General features: G+C 45.3%; 1 protein-coding gene across 1 annotated transcript in view; it reads left to right on the top strand.

Annotated features, from left to right (window-relative positions):
* ELAPOR2 (endosome-lysosome associated apoptosis and autophagy regulator family member 2) overlaps window positions 1–17,860 on the top strand; it is a 111,674-nt gene that overhangs the window by 41,973 nt on the left and 51,841 nt on the right. The window contains exon 2 of the mRNA XM_063323566.1: window positions 14,618–14,738. Coding sequence (XP_063179636.1) covers window positions 14,618–14,738 — 121 coding nt within the window. The remainder of the gene's footprint in view (window positions 1–14,617; window positions 14,739–17,860) is intronic.

Here is a 17,860-nt window from a genome sequence, read left to right as displayed (position 1 = left end):
GAGAGAGAGGGAAAAGGGTTGTCACCGCCCCCGGAAAGGGGTAGTAAATTGTTTTTTCTGCTCCGCTTGCTGAAGACTATCTCTGTCCAAATCTTTTGTGATCTTTTCCCATGAGAGTTTTGCATAGAAATAGGAAACAGAAGTAATGAAAGGGGGAAAGGCGATTATGTGGAGCTTGCAGGGAAGCGTTACTGCAGCTGTTTGAGCTGGAGCTTTAGGTCACAGTTGTTAAAGGAAAGGGAAGAGCCTTTGTTTGCTCCTTGCTTCCTTCACTCCTGGTTTACCACGTAGGACTGAATGCCTTTCTGCTTGGTCCCAAGTTACATTCCTGCCCTCCTGTATTTCTGGGGCAGCTGTATCCCTTTCGAGCTCTCCAAAGACCCGCGCTTGTCTCAGGCCACGTTAAGGTGTCATTCTGCTGGCAACCGCCCGAATTCAGAGCGGCGTGTGCTTCACTTGAAGTGTGATTTTTATCTTATTGGAGTCACAGGTTCCTCTGCACGTAGCTGACGTGAAGCCCATGCTGAAGCACTTGGGGTGCCATGAATGGGCAGTTGCATCACCCCCGTGATGTGTTTCCCTCTCAGTGTCTATCAGGATATTTTCTATCCAGCTGTACAGACCTCAGGAGCCCAGACACTTGTTTCCTTGCTGTTGGTAATCCCTTGTCAGGCTGATCCGAATCCCTGTGCCGAGGTAATTGGAGTGAAATTTGTGTATGTGCACATGTGTGGGGGTGCCACAGGGAGAGGCTGCAGGAGAAAGCACGAGCCTGGGGTAGTGCGGGGCGAGGAGAAGAGATTTGTAACCAACAGAAAGGAACAGATGGCTTTGGTTGTAATGCCTGTAGTTATATTTAATGTTAATATTCCTCCTGGAGCAACAGCACTTGAGTGATGTGTAACACAGCATAAAAGCATCTGGGGAGAGAGGGGATAAGGGAAACGGCTTTGTTCGATCCCGGACAGAAATCCAGCCGTGGACTTTGCTGCAGGGTTTTGGTGAGTGTGAGCAAGCAGAGAAGGCAGAAGTTAACTACAAACTTCCTTCGGAGCACTGCGGGCATCGCCTTCACAGGCCCGAGCCACAGACCCCGAGGAACCGCGATGGGACCCTGGGAGGGAGCAGCGTTGGTGCCCAGTGCCCCGACGGCAGGGGGATGTTGCATCGTGAAAGGAACACTTTCTCCGACCTTTTTTTTTTATTCCAAGATAGGGAAAGACATCAAGCTTCTGCCCTGTTGTCCTTGCTGTGCATGTCCTGGCGAGGTCAATCCCATCCTATCTGGCTCCTTGCAGAGTCCCCTCACGCTGGTCCATGGTGGGATTTACTGGTGTGCTTGGAATTGCTTTCTGACTCGTTCTGTGAATGCAATTAGTCACCACCGGTGCACAGGTGGAAGATCAAAGTTAATTCTGCAGCACGTAATTAGCTGTCATTGCTGGAAGGGTTTGAAAGCAGAGACAAAAAGTTGCGGTTCCGGCTGCACAATCAGGATGGGTCTCATGGAGCGGCGGTGGGATACCCCAAATCTGAGACCTACGTGTTACCTGTAACGACCTTTTGTCTTTCTGTTAAAAGATAAACAAGAGGCTTGGGTCTCCGTGGGTGTAAATCAGTGCAGCTCTGCTGGAGACAGTGGACCTCTACCAAGTTTTATCAGCCGAGGAGAGATGCACCCTGTGGGTTAAACGATGACAGAATTATCCTTGTGTGAGTTTTTGTGTGAGCGCATGAAAACGCACATGCAGGCGCGTGCGTGCCCGCACACTAGTTAAAGGTGACTGCTTTTTTATTTGTTTGCGTTAGTGCACCTCGGAGGCCCTACCTAGACAACAGTCATAAGTGAAATGTCATCAGATCGTTAACACGTCCCCGACTTGTTAACAAAATAATTACATGATTTGGAGTTAAAAAAGCCAATCAAAAGACTCACTGAGTAATATTCTTTCCAGTCCCCTGACATGTGCATATATTAGAAATCCATCTGATACAAAGCACGGGACAAAACCGGTCGATAGCAGGTTACAGTGCTTTTTATTACAATGAATTAATTGATCACATCTAGCAGATTTTCCTCCCAGCGGAAGCTCTGGGTATTGAACCTGTCTCTCTCATTTCTGTTCTATCCTTGCTGTTGGAAACACGCCAGACAGTTTCATCCCATCATTTAAATTTATTTGTGACCTGAGAAAGTTGTGTCACCCTTGAGACAGATAACTTTCAGCTAAAAAGTTTGGTGACGTTGTAGGAGCTACAGGGATGGATATTATAAAAAGTTTTCTGATAAGAAGGTGGAACTCCTCAATCCAGTCCTGTGTCAGCAGGTCCCACCTGAGAGCTGTCTTGAAATGTTTTTCCTGATCTTTGAACTACTCTTATTTGACTGGCATCTTATTATAAAGCCAACATACTCCAAAGGTATTAACCAGCACAGTTTTTCATCATCCTGGGGAGTGGAAGCCAAAAGCAAATGATTGCAGGGAGAATCCCTTCAGCCTAGAGAGGAGACTTCTTGTGCCCGATGACGACAGGGATGTGTTGGTGGAGACACAGAGGGGGAAACATCTGCTGCGTTCTGTGCCATACTATTTGACAGCTTGTGCCTTCTGTCTGGTGGGTGTTTTGGTGGCTGTAGTTTGTGGACTGACCTGCCAGAGACACAGTGACAGGTTAGTGACCTGCTGTTTTTACAAGTTCTATCCTGACAGAAGTGTTATCTTTGAGGCTCCTGTAACTGGCCTATTACAGAGTCCTAAATGCAAAGAAAATAAGTGCTCCGAGTCTTTCATTCTTCTCAACCTTTGGAGAAATGCTGTGGAATTACATTAGTTAATTTAGGTCTGTTTTGTGGTTTTGTCCTTTGCCTGTAGAGCAATATAATATATAAAAAAAAATACTATCTGTTTAAGGACTCAGCTTCTGGATTCCACTCCTGACTTGTCTCATAATTTGACTTTAGGTAAGACACTCAAAAATGGCCTGGTTCCCAAAATAATCTGCAGAGAAGTGCACCATCTCCAGGTATGCAAGATGAGATTACACTTGTGGGGCAAATGAGTGAAGGCTTCATTGAGATTCCACAGCAAGCCAGCAGTTGATCGAGGAGTAGGACTTGTGCCTCTCGTCCAAACTAACCTGCCTGTGCATTATAAAAGGGCCCTAAAACTCCTGTTTGCTAAGGGATTTGAGATCTGCTACCGTTTTAACAAGGTGCCATTTACTATTTCTGTCTCACGTGCTTTGTCTGAGATGTACCTACAGCCCTCACGCCTTCATCTCCAAACTACCCAAGTCAAGTTATGGGAAGGCAGTGAAGCAGGATGGGAGGGTTTAACTCCTACTTTCTCCTTTAGGAAAAAAGTATTTTATTGCTTCATGCTTCCATATATCGTCATGTTTGAATTTCTTGCTGATGGCTTTCCTGCAAGTTGCTTTATATAAAGCGGGGCGGGGGGAGAAGTATTAAAACAGGAGTCAGCGTTTCAACAAAGATGCAGTTAAAACACAAAGTTTATTCTTTAACTCTCTATTTTTTTACGACCTGAATGGCATTAAAACATCTCTCCTTGATGAAGATTTGTAAGATTTTGTTGCTATGAACCAGAATATGCATTTCGTAGTTCTGTTGAGTGGCTGTGGAGATGTGTATCCCTAGATACTATTTTAATTTCCATATTCATTAAACTCTTCTGTGGTGCCTGAGAGAGACCCAAACCCTTGAATAACACAGCCGTGAAAGCTGGGAGAGGAGACATCAGGATCAAGGTGCACTTTCACCATCAGTTTACCCCAATCTAAGTTTGCACAGCCACTAGGTCAGTCCTCTTCCCTGCTCTTCTTCCCCTCTCCATCTTTCCACCTTGGCCACCGTTGCCACTTTCCCCACCGTGTCAACAGCAGCGCTCACACAGCGTGTGACGAACAGGATCAGGAAGCTATTCTGGCTGAAAACTAGTGAAAAAACTTGACTTTCTGATGGATCGGGTTCTTCTCAGCTGTAGTGCTGACGCAAGGAAAGAAGAAAAATGTGGTTTGGCACAGGCAAACTGCCCAATATCCCTTATTAATTTATTAAGCCATCACTGGAGATGCCTCCACACATACAGTTTCTATGGCTGAAAATAATTTTGCACTGTCCTGTAGAATTCTGTATTTGGTATCTCCACCCATGAAATTCAATGGGATGATCTTAAAAGGCAGAAAGGTCTTTGCTTTCTCTAGAGTTTTACTTGCAAGGATGGCAATGCCCATTGCCTGTTATTTAGTACTTAGGGTGATGAGTACATGACCTGGTTGACTGTGGCTCATCCTGTTGTCCTTTGAAGTCAATGGATATCTTTTATTGACTTAGCTGAGCAACAGATGAGGCCCTGGGTGAAAGAGACACTGTTTTACTAAGGACTACTTGTCTCCATAGGTTGCAAAAATAAATAATCCCAGACACTTTCAGAGATGGCTGGGCTAGGGCTGCACACAGCTTGTTTGTGAAGTTTTATTTAAAAGAAAAATAAATTTCTCACAGTGAAAGGGCTGCTGGCTGACCTGACCTTTTCAGACTCAAAATGGTCACTGAAAGGATAAATAAGATAATGACAATAAAATCTCTCCTAGTCATTACTGGACCACTGCTGAAAGGGATTTGGCAAAGGCTGAAGAACTGTCAGAGTGAAGAAGCGCACCGTCGCTGCTGAAAGATGATTGTGTCTGGCCCCGTCCGGTGCCCGGTGAGGCTGGTGAAGTCCCCGCTGATTTCAGCCAGAGGGAGGGTGGCTGACGGCCAAGAGAAGACACTGCTCAGAGCACAGCCCTGAAGTTTCGTGCAGGTGATGCTGTGTTACATGGGAATGCACTGTCCTTAACAAACCCTGTAGGAAATGTATAGTAAATGTATAGTATAGTACATGCAGTTTCTTGGAAGGAGACAGCCAGCCTTTGGTGCCAGCCCGCTCTCTCAATCTGTTTATGGATTGAAAAGGGCTGCGCTTTTCAACAAATAAACCCTTCACCCCCACGTATTTCTCCTGGCTCTTGTGCTCAGGTTCCTGGGTGATGATAACTGCTTCATTAGCTGCCTGATGAATGGTCCATGCACATTAGCATCATTTTATCTAGCCGATAACTATGAGCTTTACTTTGGGAAGCTACATCCAAAACTGTCAGTTTTCAAAGAGGGTAGACAAACTTCTGTCAGGAATGGTTTAGGTATGGGAGACAAGGAGATGGACTAAAGGGCTTCTGAAGTGCTCTTCTAGCCCTGCTATCTCTTACTTTAAAGCTCTGCCATAGTGTTGTGGTTTATCCCCAGTCGGCAACCAAGCGCCACGCAGCCGCTCGCTCACTGGTGGGATGGGGGAGAGAATCAGAAGAGTAAAAGTGAGAAAACTTGTGGGTTGAGATAAAGACAGCTTAATAAGTAAAGCAAAAGCCGCACAGCCCCATGTCACAGCTGGGTGAAGAGGTACACAGGGAAAGACTTGTCCCTCAGATAACCTCAGATGCTAGCATGGAAACACATGTCCAAGCTAGGCTAGCTAGCTCCTCCAGCTCTGGAGGGAGAAATGAGTACAGTTCACATGTCCTGCTCTGGACATCTGAGATGTGCTGGGAACACCTCCTCTCTCTGCTTCACCTCATCTCCCCATGCTGCAGTATGCTGACCAAGGGCAAATGAAATCCTTTGATCTGGTTGGTATGAGAGCTCAGTACCTTTCTCATTTCCACTGGGACATAATATTCATCCAAACACTTTTCTATCAGCAGTTTGTTTCTAAACATTGATAAGGGTTGTCTCTGTCCTCCTCCTGCTGATGGAGCTGCTCATGGCTCTCTGAAATTACCCCATCGTTCTGCAGAGATCTGTCCACTGCAGGTCACTCTGCTCACTGGCCTAGGACTAGACATTTATTTTAACACATTTGGGTTAGAATCCTGGGAATTATGTTTAAACAGGTTATATAAAAACTTACATAAAATGACATTTATTCTGATTCCTCACAAATATTGATGATATATTTTTGCTGAATTTTGGCTTTCATTCAGTAAACCTCTTCGGTTCGTCTTTAATTTGCAGATGGCTTTGGCAGTGTTTCAACCTCAGCTTCTGCTGGTTGAAACCTGGTGCATGAATTAGGCTCAAGATGAAAATAGCCTGATTTTCAGAAAGTCTGAATATATGCAGCTGCTTTGTGGGATTCGAAGTAGTGCAATTAGGGATGGGTTTCTCAGTGCCAAAAAACCTGCAAATGAATTAGGAGTCTAGAAAGAGAAATGTGACAGAATACACATAAATGTCTTGAGGAATTTGGGGATTTAGGAATAAGGATGGAAATAATGGAAGGCCTGGCTTAAGTTTTTAGCTGAAAAGCACTAATATAAGTAGCTTCAAAGGAGATTAAAGAGGAACGTGTTCACATTCAGGAGAAGCGTAGAGCTGGGCATTGGGTCTGAACGAGTGATGTGACGGAGCCCTGCTGATGGATGGGTGTGCTGCTCACTCGTGGGCTGGGGATGATGGGAGCACAGAGGGGGAGCAGGAATATTTACTGATGCCAGAGGATATAATTAGAAATAATGAGTGCAGTAAAAGAGGAGGATGGGCCAGAAGCCTGAAACTAATAAGAAATGAGAACTTGCATCTCCTTTTTCAAAGCGTGAATTAGGAGAAGTGACAGATAGGCAGCCCTTGAAAGTACCGGAGTAGTCTCAAAGTGTTGAAAACATAGTCCCTTAGTGTGCTAATGCTCCAGAGACCAGACATGGGGAAACTCAGCCACGCAGAGAGGCTGCCGTGTTTCTACATCTGCTGTCTTTTGGGATATGGAGGTCTTTTGGAGGTCAGTGACGAGTGGTGTTCCCCAGGGGTCAGTACTGGGCCCAGTCCTCTTCAATATATTCATCAATGACCTGGATGAGGGAATAGAGTGCACCCTCAGCAAGTTCACTGATGACACAAAGCTGGGGGGGGTGGCTGACACACCGGAAGGCTGTGCCGCCATCCAGAGAGACCTGGACAGGTTGGAGATTTGGGCAGAGAGGAACCGTATGAAATTCAATAAGGGCAAGTGTAGGGTCCTGCACCTGGGGAGGAATAACCCCATGCACCAGGACAGGTTGGGGGCTGACCTGCTGGAGAGCAGCTCAGCTGAAAGAGACCTGGGAGTCCTGGTGGACAACAGGATGACCATGAGCCTTGTGGCCAAGAAGGCCAATGGCAGCCTGGGGTGCATCAAAAAGAGTGTGGCCAGCAGGTCGAGGGAGGTCATCCTCCCCCTCTACTCTGCCTTGGTGAGGCCGCACCTGGAGTCCTGTGTCCAGTTCTGGGCTCCCCGGTTCAAGAGGGACAGGGAACTGCTGGAGAGGGTGCAGCAGAGAGCTACCAAGATGATTAGGGGACTCGAACACCTCTCTTATGAAGAAAGGCTGAGGGATTTGAGTCTTTTCAGTCTGGAAAAAAGACAACTGAGGGGGGATCTTATCAACACTTATAAATACTTAAAGGGGGGTGTCAGGAGGATGGGGCCAGGCTCTTTTCAGTGGTGTCTGGCAACAGGACAAGAGGTAACGGGCACAAACTTGAACACAGGAAGTTACACCTAAACATGAGGAGGAACTTCTTTACCCTGAGGGTGGCAGAGCCCTGGCACAGGCTGCCCAGAGAGATGGTGGAGTCTCCTTCTCTGGAGACATTCAAACCCCGCCTGGACGCGTTCCTGTGTGACCTACTCTAGGTGACCCTGCTCTGGCAGGGGGGTTGGACTAGATGATCTCCAGAGGTCCCTTCCAACCCTATGGTTCTATGGTTCTATGATTCTATGATTCTATGATTCTAATCACACCCCGATGTACCAGGGAAGTGAAAGTGTTGTCTTCTTTTCACTGCAATTAGTCTGGGGGGATCACAAGGCTGCTCGGTGGTGCTGGACTCCCTTCTTATCTCCTCCTGTATTCATTTGTTCCTTAAAGAGGCTTTTATTTGTGTGGGGGTCTTTTTTTTTTTTTTTTAATAAATACACAGCTAATCCCTGCTGCACATGTAAATATAGATAGCACATGGGTCTGTAAAGATTATGGATGCCCCTTTTGGCAAACAATATCTTTTAATAGCATTGTGTGCAGTTAATCGGTTTAGGCAAAAGTATCAGTGGAACGAGCAGCGCAAGTTCAGGGAAGGAGTAAGTGACAAACCTCTCGAGAGCTGTTGTTTAGTAATATTGTGGCAGGTAGGGTAGAAGCTTTTTTTTTTTTCTTCTTTTTTTTTTGTCTCAGCAGTGTCTGTGGTTGAAAAACAGCATGAGCAGAGCAAGCTGTTAAATTGCAAGAGACTTTTGCTATTATATTTCGTAACAGATCTGGTAAATGTTTATTGCTGCTGGGCTTCATCCACTGTTTTCTGCCCAGACCAAGTGTTCAGTTCAGGGAACTTGTTGTAAGGGCTTGTGCCCTCTCTGCCCTTCAGTTGTAGTTTAAGTGGGAAGGGCTATAGGGCATCTCCCATCTAGGTGAAAGGAGGGAATGAAAAGATTGGTGCAGAAAAATCAGAAAGGCATTGAAGTGGGATCTTTGTCATGGAGAAAGCTCAGTTCTACAGGGGGTTGTCTGGGAGAAAGCTCTCCAGTGAATGGAGAAGAAACTGATACTTCTAGAGCTTCAGAAATGCCCTGAAATAGGCATTTACTTTAAAACGAGAGGAGCTGTGCCCTGGAAATGCCTGTGTCTGTCAACTGTTGCAAAGGACTGTGAGATGACTAGCTCAGAAGTAGGGGTCTGCACCGGAGACATCTAACCCTACACGCACCGGGTCGGGGGGACCTGGGCAAGGAGGAGCACTCGGTGCCACTTGAAGTCAAGCCAAGGATTGTGTGAGAAGAGGGGCAGTGGAGCTGGAGGACACGCTGGGGGGGACGTGCCTCGCTGAAGTGTTGCTCAGTCAGTTCATGGTGAGCAGGAGGTGCGGGTGCCCCCAGAGAGCCAGGAGATGTTTGCTGGAGTTTTGCACAGGGTGCGTGCAAGGGTGGCTGCCCCACACCATTGATCCCATATCGACGCTTTCTAAACACAGGACGTGGGACAAATTCTGTCATTTTTTTCTCCCCCTGGCAGAGCTGTGACCAGTGCACCATCTCTTCGACGTCACGTACATGCATGAGGGCATCTTTTTTGTACACGGTGTCCTTCAAAGAGAGAGTACTTACGTCAGAGAGTTTCTTGTAGCAGCTTTGCATGGTAATGTAGATGTGATTTCACTAATTCTCCGAGAACAATAACGCAAAATTCAACATAAGGTGAAACAAATGCACTTGCCTATTTTTGGCGGCATTTTTCAGGTTACTATTAACCTTTCATTTGAAACTTAATGCTGAGGGCTACACATTGATTCTGAGCAGCTTTTTGGAACAGCATCAATTTTCCATTTAGAAAATTGCTTTTTTTTTTTTAGCTTAACCCTATATGGGGTGTTGTTCGATTTTTCCTCAGAGACACTTTCCTATGGAAACCTGCTCTTTGGATCTGAAATTCAAACCAGTTTTGCCAAAGCCTAGGAATTATGAGCAATAAAATAGGAAATGTTATAGGAAATAACAGCTGAACTGGGGGAGGGACAAGTTTAGAACATCAAGGCCAAGCCCAGAAAAGTAATAAAACAGAGTCAGAATTACAGTTAAAATTAAAACAGGCGCATAGCCAAATTTAAAGATACTATATGTTTGGATGATAGTAGGGAAAAAACATTGGAGGCAAAACCAGAGTAATAGCTGGCAACAGATAACATCTGGCAATGTGATTGCCATGAAATTCACTTCAGAGAACTGGTGGGGGAAGAAATTTCTCTGTCAGGGAGGAGGAGAAGTCCCAGCATAACAGAACAGCATTTTTCAGTGAGATGCAAAGGCGTTATAAGCGTCCCATGGTGCTGCAGAGGCTCCTCTGTCAGCCTTCTATCTTTGGAAGTTCAAATTGCTGAGGCAGATTAGAAGCGCTGAGCCCGGTAAGCCAGCGTTAATGGGCGATTTCCAGTGCTTGCACATATCACGTGTGCTCCGAGGGTGTTGGGGCTGCAGTCAAGGCGTGCTTCCAGCTCATAGGCACAGACCTGAGCTACGCTGGGCGCTGGGGACAGCATCACCATGGCTGCTAAATCAGCTTGAGACGCTGGATCATCTAGCTGAACCAGAGCTCCACGCAGTTGTATTCACCCGCTATAAGTAGCCAAGGTGGTTAATTTGAAGCTGGCCAGTGGTGCAGCCAAAGTTGTGAGCTGCTGTCATGCCTGTGATGCAACACAGAGACATTCTGGTTTTAAAAGAGTGATACAACTGGATCTGCAGTGGTTGTTTCTCATAAAACTATAGTACAGGGGAGAAGATGGTAGGGATGGTAGCTGGAAGAGATTTTGGAGCTATGCGCGCGTGACCAAGGGCAGAAATTAATGTGCAGAGTCTTCGTTACAGTCAATTACCAGAGGAACAACCAAGTCTGTGGAGTGGTTTTCAGACATCAAGTTGAGTTGAAAGTCAGATAGAAAACAAAACGAAATCCCCCTCTTCCATAAGGGAACTGATCACAGTAGAGGTAAAAGTCATGGAAAGTGATCATGTAAGAACTTAGTCTTGCTGTACAAACTTCCTAGTGAGTCTTGAGGCTCCATGGTGGACACAGCTAGCTGCACACAGGGTCAGAGGTGGTCAGAGGGAAGGATATCTGTTGGGTCCATCTCCCCTGGAAACCTCTTCTGACTGGTTAAATCTGGAGAGATTTCCATGAAGGGATGGAATAGGAGAGATGGACACCTGACTCTTCTGCCTGAATTTGGAAGGAGAGCAGAAATCCTTTTTTCTTTATAATTTTAGTTACTGTTCTGAGTTTTGAATCTCTGGTGATAGTAGACACCATTAGAGGGGATGTTTCTTCACGGCATGGTGTGTCCCTCCCACCTGCACCACTTCTGAGACCCCATCTGACTCCTTCTTGGCTGCAGAGGGATTGCTGGCTAGGCATCCCTGAGGTGTATTTTGAGAAGGTGGCTATGAGAGCAACCTGGATTGTTGACACCAAACTGCTCTCTATAATTTTTTTGACCTGATATGAAATAGAAGAGAGATCTGAACATAAGTCAGATTCAGAGGGTTTCAATATCCTTTTCTTTGCTTCACTCCAGTCTTGCATATTTAATTTAATAGATTATTTTTTTTCTTATATGATATCAACTATGAGATGGATCTGTTACAGATATGTTATTTATATATTCTGGTTGCCTCATAGGCAGATTTCATACCAAGATGGTTAAGGATTGTTTTTTTATGTTCCTTGAAGATTGTATAATGAGATGAAAGGAGGAAAATGCGTATTTTAATTGAGTTTATTCATAGAGTTGAGAGTGTAGTATATCATATTTCATGTGTAGTTCTGGTTTTGATAGTATCTTCTTATGCTTTGATTTATTTTTGAGACAAACAGTTTGCCTTTCCGCTGTGCTGTTAGTTACGTATCTAAACCATAGGCTGAGCCACAAAGACATTTATTGAACCATGAAAGTATTAATTCCAGAGGAATTAGAATATTATTTGCACTTGGATGCAAAATACCAAATGCTTTAATGATGTTTAGGTAGAACTTTATTAACATCTGAATATCTCTGGAGAGCTATGGTAACAGTAGGAAAAGTATTAAACTCAGTATTGTTTGTTTTTCTGTAAGTAAATGAGGAGAAATGCAAGTCTTCTCTATGTGAGTCAGTTGAATATTTGCAGGAATTAACTAATCTATACTAGATCCAGCATGGACCTACCCTCATCCACCTGATTCGCCATGTTCTCCTCCATCATGTGAGAGGGAAGCATTGCAAGGGGTTATAGAAGGAGCAGGAAAAGATTGCCCCAAAATAATCCTTGTGTGCAACAGAGTACCTCCTCCTAGGGTAGCGTAGCTTAGGGACTGATGTCTGCAGTCATGGTGGCACAGATCTTTAGGAAGGCAGATTTATGCTGCCTCATGGATGGGTTTTGCTGTTGTGAGAGCGAGCTATGCCAGCTAAGGAGCTCCTTTGCTTGTGCCTTGGACTGCAGGCATGACCATTGCCTTCCCCCTCTTGGGTTCATGGCCAGTCCTGCCAGGACAAACCACCTAAATTGAAAGGAACCAACAAATCTTATGGATCCACCACACCTGTCTACCCTAAAGGTGTATAAACCTCAAGGCTGTGGCTAAAGCTCTGAACCCGTTTTCCTAAGTCCCATGATTTTGTGTGTTATTTTTATGGGCCATGCAGGGTCATGCAGTGTCAGAGGCGGGGGTTCCCCTGAGGAAATGGAGAAATCTCCACCCAAACCAAGTGGCTGGTCTCCCTCTGTAGCCAGCAGAGAGAAAGAGGCATTTTTAGGATGTGCGTTAGCTCCTTGTCCCCTCTGCAGCAGGTGTCTAAAATAGGCACGTGGCCAACACTTTCCTATTGACTGCAAAGGGAGTTGGAGATGGTCTTGCCCATGTGGAGACATCTCATGGAGCTTGCCAGTATGTGTCATTTTAATATAGGTCTATTCCCTCTGAAGAAAGATATGCACCAATTCTGCCAGCTTCACCCAACCTCTCTCTTGATACCAAACCAATTCAAGAATGAGATGTTGCTGAGGTTTATTTTAATAGTAAAATTCTGGACTATAAATTTGGAAACAAAGCTACAAAGACAAAACTAAAAATGTAAGTAGACGTGAGTCTAGATTGTATCTAGGATCTGAATGAATATTTTTAATAAGATAAATAGCTAGTATTCTTTCTGAGATAATAGTAGGAAGTTTCTTACTGGTTTTCATTTAGACTGCTGTGGTGGGTTGACCCTGGTTGGATGCCAGGTGCCCACCAAACCTGCTCTGTTGCTCCCCTTCCTCAGTTGGACAGGGGTGAGAAAATATAATGAAAGGCTCATGGGTCGAGATAAGGACAGGAGATCACTCCACAATTACCATCACGGGCAAAACAGATTCAACTTGGGGAAATTAGTTTAATTTATTACCAATCAAATCAGAGTAGGACAATGAGAAATAAAACCAAATCATAAAACACCTTGCCCCAACTCCTCCCTTCTTTCCGGGCTCAATTTCACTCCCGATTTCTCCACCTCCTCCTTCAGCAGCGCAAGGGGACAGGGAATGGGGGCTGTAGTCGGTTCATCACACCCTGTCTCTGCCGCTCCTTCCTCCTTAGTGGGAGGACTCCTCACACTCTTCCCCTGCTCCAACATGGGATCCCTGTCACAGGAGACAGTCCTCCATGAACTTCTCCCATGTGAGTCCTTCCCACGGGCTGCAGTTTTTCACGAACTGCTCTAGCGTGAGTCCTTTCCACGGGGTGCAGTCCTTCAGGAACAGGCTGATCCAGCATGCGCCTCCCACGGGGTCACAAGCCCTGCCAGAAAACCTCCTACAGCGTGGGCACCTCTCTTCATGGCTCCACAGGTCCTGCTAGAAGCCTGCTCCTGTGTGAGCTTCCCACAGGGTCACAGCCTCCTTCAGGCATCCACCTGCTCCAGTGTGGGGTCCTCCATGGGCTGCAGGTGGATATCTGCTCCAGCATTCACCTCCATGGTCTGCAGGTGGATAACTGCTCCACCGTGGAGCTCCATGGGTTGCAGGGGGACAGCCTGCCTCACCATCATCTTCACAACAGGCTGTAGGGGAATCTCTGCTCCAGTGCCTGGGGCACCTCCTGCCCTCCTCCTTCACTGACCTTTGTGTCTGCAGAGTCATTGCTTTCACATATTCTCACTCCTCTCTTCTGGACATTGCCATGCAGTTTTTTTCCCCCCTTCTTAAATATGTTATCCCAGAGGCACTACCACCATTGATGATGGGCTCAGCCTTGGCCAGCAGCGGTTCTGTCTTGGAGCCGGCTGGCATCGGCTCATCGGACATGGGGGAGGCTTCTTGTAGCTTCTCACAGAAACTACCTCTGTAACCCCCTGCTATCAAAACCTTGCACGCAAACCCAATACAACTACTCAGGGCTTAAATCAGTCACAGAGACCATGGGGATGATCTTTCCTCACATCATCATTCTGCCTTGAGGTACTCCTGAGAGCTGATCTGGGTTGGCATTTTCAGGAGTATCCCAATACTGCGTTTATCTCCCCTAATTTGTCTGGGCTTCCTCTGAAATCGATGAAAGACACCCGCAGAAGGTGATTCTTCCCATCCATCTTAGACATCCACCCTAACATGGGATGACTTGTGCTCTGGGTATGGCTTGCTCCATTGAACAAAGAGGAAGCCTGGTTGGCTACTGTAGATCAGATACCATGACGACCATAAGTTTGGGATCAATCCTACTCTAAGACACTGGGAAAAAAAATTCTAGTAGCATCTGTGTCCTGTCTCTCAAGTGGTTTTGCAAATCCCACCCTCTGCCTCAACGTTTGTGCTGCACAGCATCCGATGTGCTTTCTGCTTGCTCTGTGGTGATACACGGTGATCATCAAAGCAGTGAGAGTGCTGCACAGTATGTTCCATGCCAGCTACTTCCTTTCTGGTTTAATTATAACTGCGTTTGCTAATCCCAGTCTTGATTAATGAGTTTAATATGCAAATGTTATGATGAAACTGAAACTCTTTGTAATTTCTTGCAGACAGATTACCACTTCGAGTACACAGAATGCGACAGCAGTGGCTCCAGATGGAGGGTGGCTGTCCCAAATCCGTCGGTGGAGTGCTCTGGACTACCCGACCCGGTGAAAGGGAAGGAATGCAGTATGTTGTCACTTTTAATTTAACAGAGTGTTACTAGCTTTTTCTGCTATTTACCCTTGTGTGGCTTCTTAGCTCTGTCATTGATGTCCCTGAGCATCCCTGAGGTAGTCCTTCTCCTCCAGACCTTCTTGTCTCTTGGAGCTGTGGAGCAGGAATTGCCTTTGAAGTGTAGTTGTATAACTCAGTATCTGCTACAGGTACCCCTGTATGCTAATTCACAGACAAGCCATGTCTATTACAACACCCCTTAAGAGATGTGGTTGCTTGTCTTGATCTGCCATACTCTTACGTTCTGCAGCTCTCCAGTTCATTTAGAACTGTATTGGCCAAAGTGGTGACCAGGAATGGCCAAATTATATTTGCAGAGTGTCCACATTCTCATTAATTGCATTATTTAGCTAATTAATAAGCTGAATGCATAAGTAATGGTAAATGTCTTATTTGACTGAGTTATTCTCATGATGAAGCTTTTGCATTTCATTTATTTATGTATTTGTTTTTAACAGCTTTGAGTATTCTCATGTTCTCATATCACTTCGTCCCACGTGGGTTTTTTTCACGTTAAAACACTTCTTTGCATCTGGGGACATAAGCAAACTGCTGCCCTGCAAACATATTTGAACTATTCCCTCGCTGTTCTGGAGCTTCCCGAGCTGAATGCTCTTCCCCATCACACTTCCTTGGTCTAGCAATTCTCTTCACAAAAGATCCCATCAGTGCTTTACTTTCTCATTAATTTTTACCACGGGGTATAAATTATTGTATCTGACAAGCGGGATGAATAATGGCAATGTCCTTTCCATTCTAGTGTAGGAGAGGTGAGATTTTATTCAATTCTAACTCTTCTGTAAAGGTTTATTGTTCATTTCTTTACAGCATATGTTCCAGCGTAAGGCACACAAGTGTTTTCTGTAGCAGTATTGACCACTGGAAGATTTCTGGCTGCTTGCAAGCATCATTTGAGAAGCTGCCTGTGTCATTCCTGGTGTTTGGGTTTATTTTCTGAGGTTTTAAATGTGGAATCTCTGTATATCCCTAGGGTGTGTTTTTCAATTACAGAAATACAGAGCTGGGAAGCCCCTCAGGTGATCCCATAATTCATCCCCCAGCCCAAATAGCTGTAGAAGCAATGGCTTTGTCATATGTGGCTGATGTTTGGCTGGATCGTTTTCAGGGGCCTCCGGTGATGAAGAGCCCACAAGCTCCCCAGACATTTGCTCATCTATTTTCTTCTATTCATTTTCCCTCCTCTTACAGCTTTTTCTGCTGTTGAATCTCCCTTGTTGTACTTCAAGTCTGTTACTTTTTGCTGTCTGTGCTATAAAGGAGCAGACGGTGTTATGCCTTCTGCTGCACAACCACTTCTGGTGTACTCTGGAGTACGTAGGTATAACTCAGTTTTCCTGATATACACTATTTCTTCTTAAACCTTGTGGTAAATGGTTTAAGGTCCAGCAACATTACACTCTCCGCAACTTTCTGCTACAGATTTCGACAAATGGTGCACTTCCCTCTTCATCTCCTTTTATCTGTTTGTCTTTCTGGTCTTAAATCAGTTCCAATGAAAATTCAACTGTTTTATAACAATAGATGAGTCTCTAGCTTCTCTGTACCTGGCCCCCTGCTAGACAAGGGGAAAAATTTTCCCAGCAGATTGGCTGTGATATTATACCCCAAGGTACAGGATTCTGTTAAATACACTGGAAAACTCATCTCAGTTGATATCTCTGCTCCTTGCTGTGTTGCTGTTAAGTCCCATGGTGATTACCCTGTCTTGAGAAGCAATTGGCTATTTGACTTCTTTTACTGAACCCTTCAGATCTCATCTCTCTGGGCTCTTGGGAGTGCAGCGGTGTTAATGTTGTTCTGTCTTTTTTTTTCTGTCTGTAGTAGATTATCTGGCTTCGGGAGATGTCTGGCTATATTCTGACAGCAAAAGTCGTTTTAGGTTTCTCATCTCTTAGTCCTTCACCTTTTTCTTTAAGAACAACCAATCTTTCAGGCAGAAAACATGAATCTGCCAACAGCAGTCAATCACTGCTGGAACGCATAGGGAACACCCCTCCCATTCCACTTGGCTAATGTGGTGCGTCTTACTGCAAAATATGTGAACCAGGACAGAGTTTGGCTGACAGTCCATTCTTCAATGGGTGGGATATATTGGGAGAGGCAGCTGTTGAAAATTATGTGCCCTGGCACTTAGGGACATGGTTTAGAAGTGGCTTTTGTCAGGGTAGGTTAAAGGTTGGACTTGATGATCTTAGAGGTCCCTTCCAACCTCAACAATTCTATGATTCTATGATTCTATGATTCTTCAGAGTTTGCGGATGGGGGTCTATTGCTGATGTTGAGTTGAATTGAAAATGTTGACAGATAAGACACTCCCTCACTGACTTCTTGTGTTCTCCGAGCTGGTGTCCTCTGTCTCATCTGACAACACAGAAGCTGGCCCAAGGATGTCTTATACTAAAAGCACAAGTTGCTATAGCCTCAGGAAAACGAAAACTTCTGTATTCGGGGCTGCTACAATGCAGATTCTCAGGGGATCATGTACAGAGTGAGATTTGTGCTAAAGACTTGGACAGGGGTTGCATACAAATCTCACCAAGTACTTAATGACTCCATGGGATTGCCTTCATTTTCTTGTAGGTCTAGAGTTATTTTATTCTGAGGCCTATCAAGAAGTACTGTAAGTGTGGCATATCCTTTGAGATGAGTCTTTCTGCTCATTCTACAAACTTATTCAGATTCTGCTACATCTTGTTGATCCTACCCTGAACCAGAGCATCTTGACACTGGGGCTCATCCTGACATTTGGTAGAGTCCTGGACTCCTTTAGGTATGTCTGTCACTCCTTCAAGCTGCAGAGCTGGGAACCACAGTACAATCACCACAAGCAGGATGATTTCCAGCTTTGGAGATCTCTTGTCTGCAGAAGGTTTGCTTGGTATCTACTAGTCCTGAGATATAACTGAGCCAGCTACGTCTCTGCTCTTAAAAATGGGTTTCATGTGTAGCAGCAGCACGAGCTCTTAGGGCTTTTTTTGTCTCCTTGAGGTTGTCAGAGCCCTCAGTGGTCCTTGGTGGCAGTTAGGACACTGGATATGGACGAATCTGAGTGA

This window comes from Chroicocephalus ridibundus, chromosome 1, assembly GCF_963924245.1.
Source record: "Chroicocephalus ridibundus chromosome 1, bChrRid1.1, whole genome shotgun sequence".
In the NCBI taxonomy this organism is placed as follows: domain Eukaryota; kingdom Metazoa; phylum Chordata; class Aves; order Charadriiformes; family Laridae; genus Chroicocephalus; species Chroicocephalus ridibundus.
Note: the sequence above shows the minus strand (reverse complement) of the source record. Positions and strands in the feature narration are given on the sequence as shown.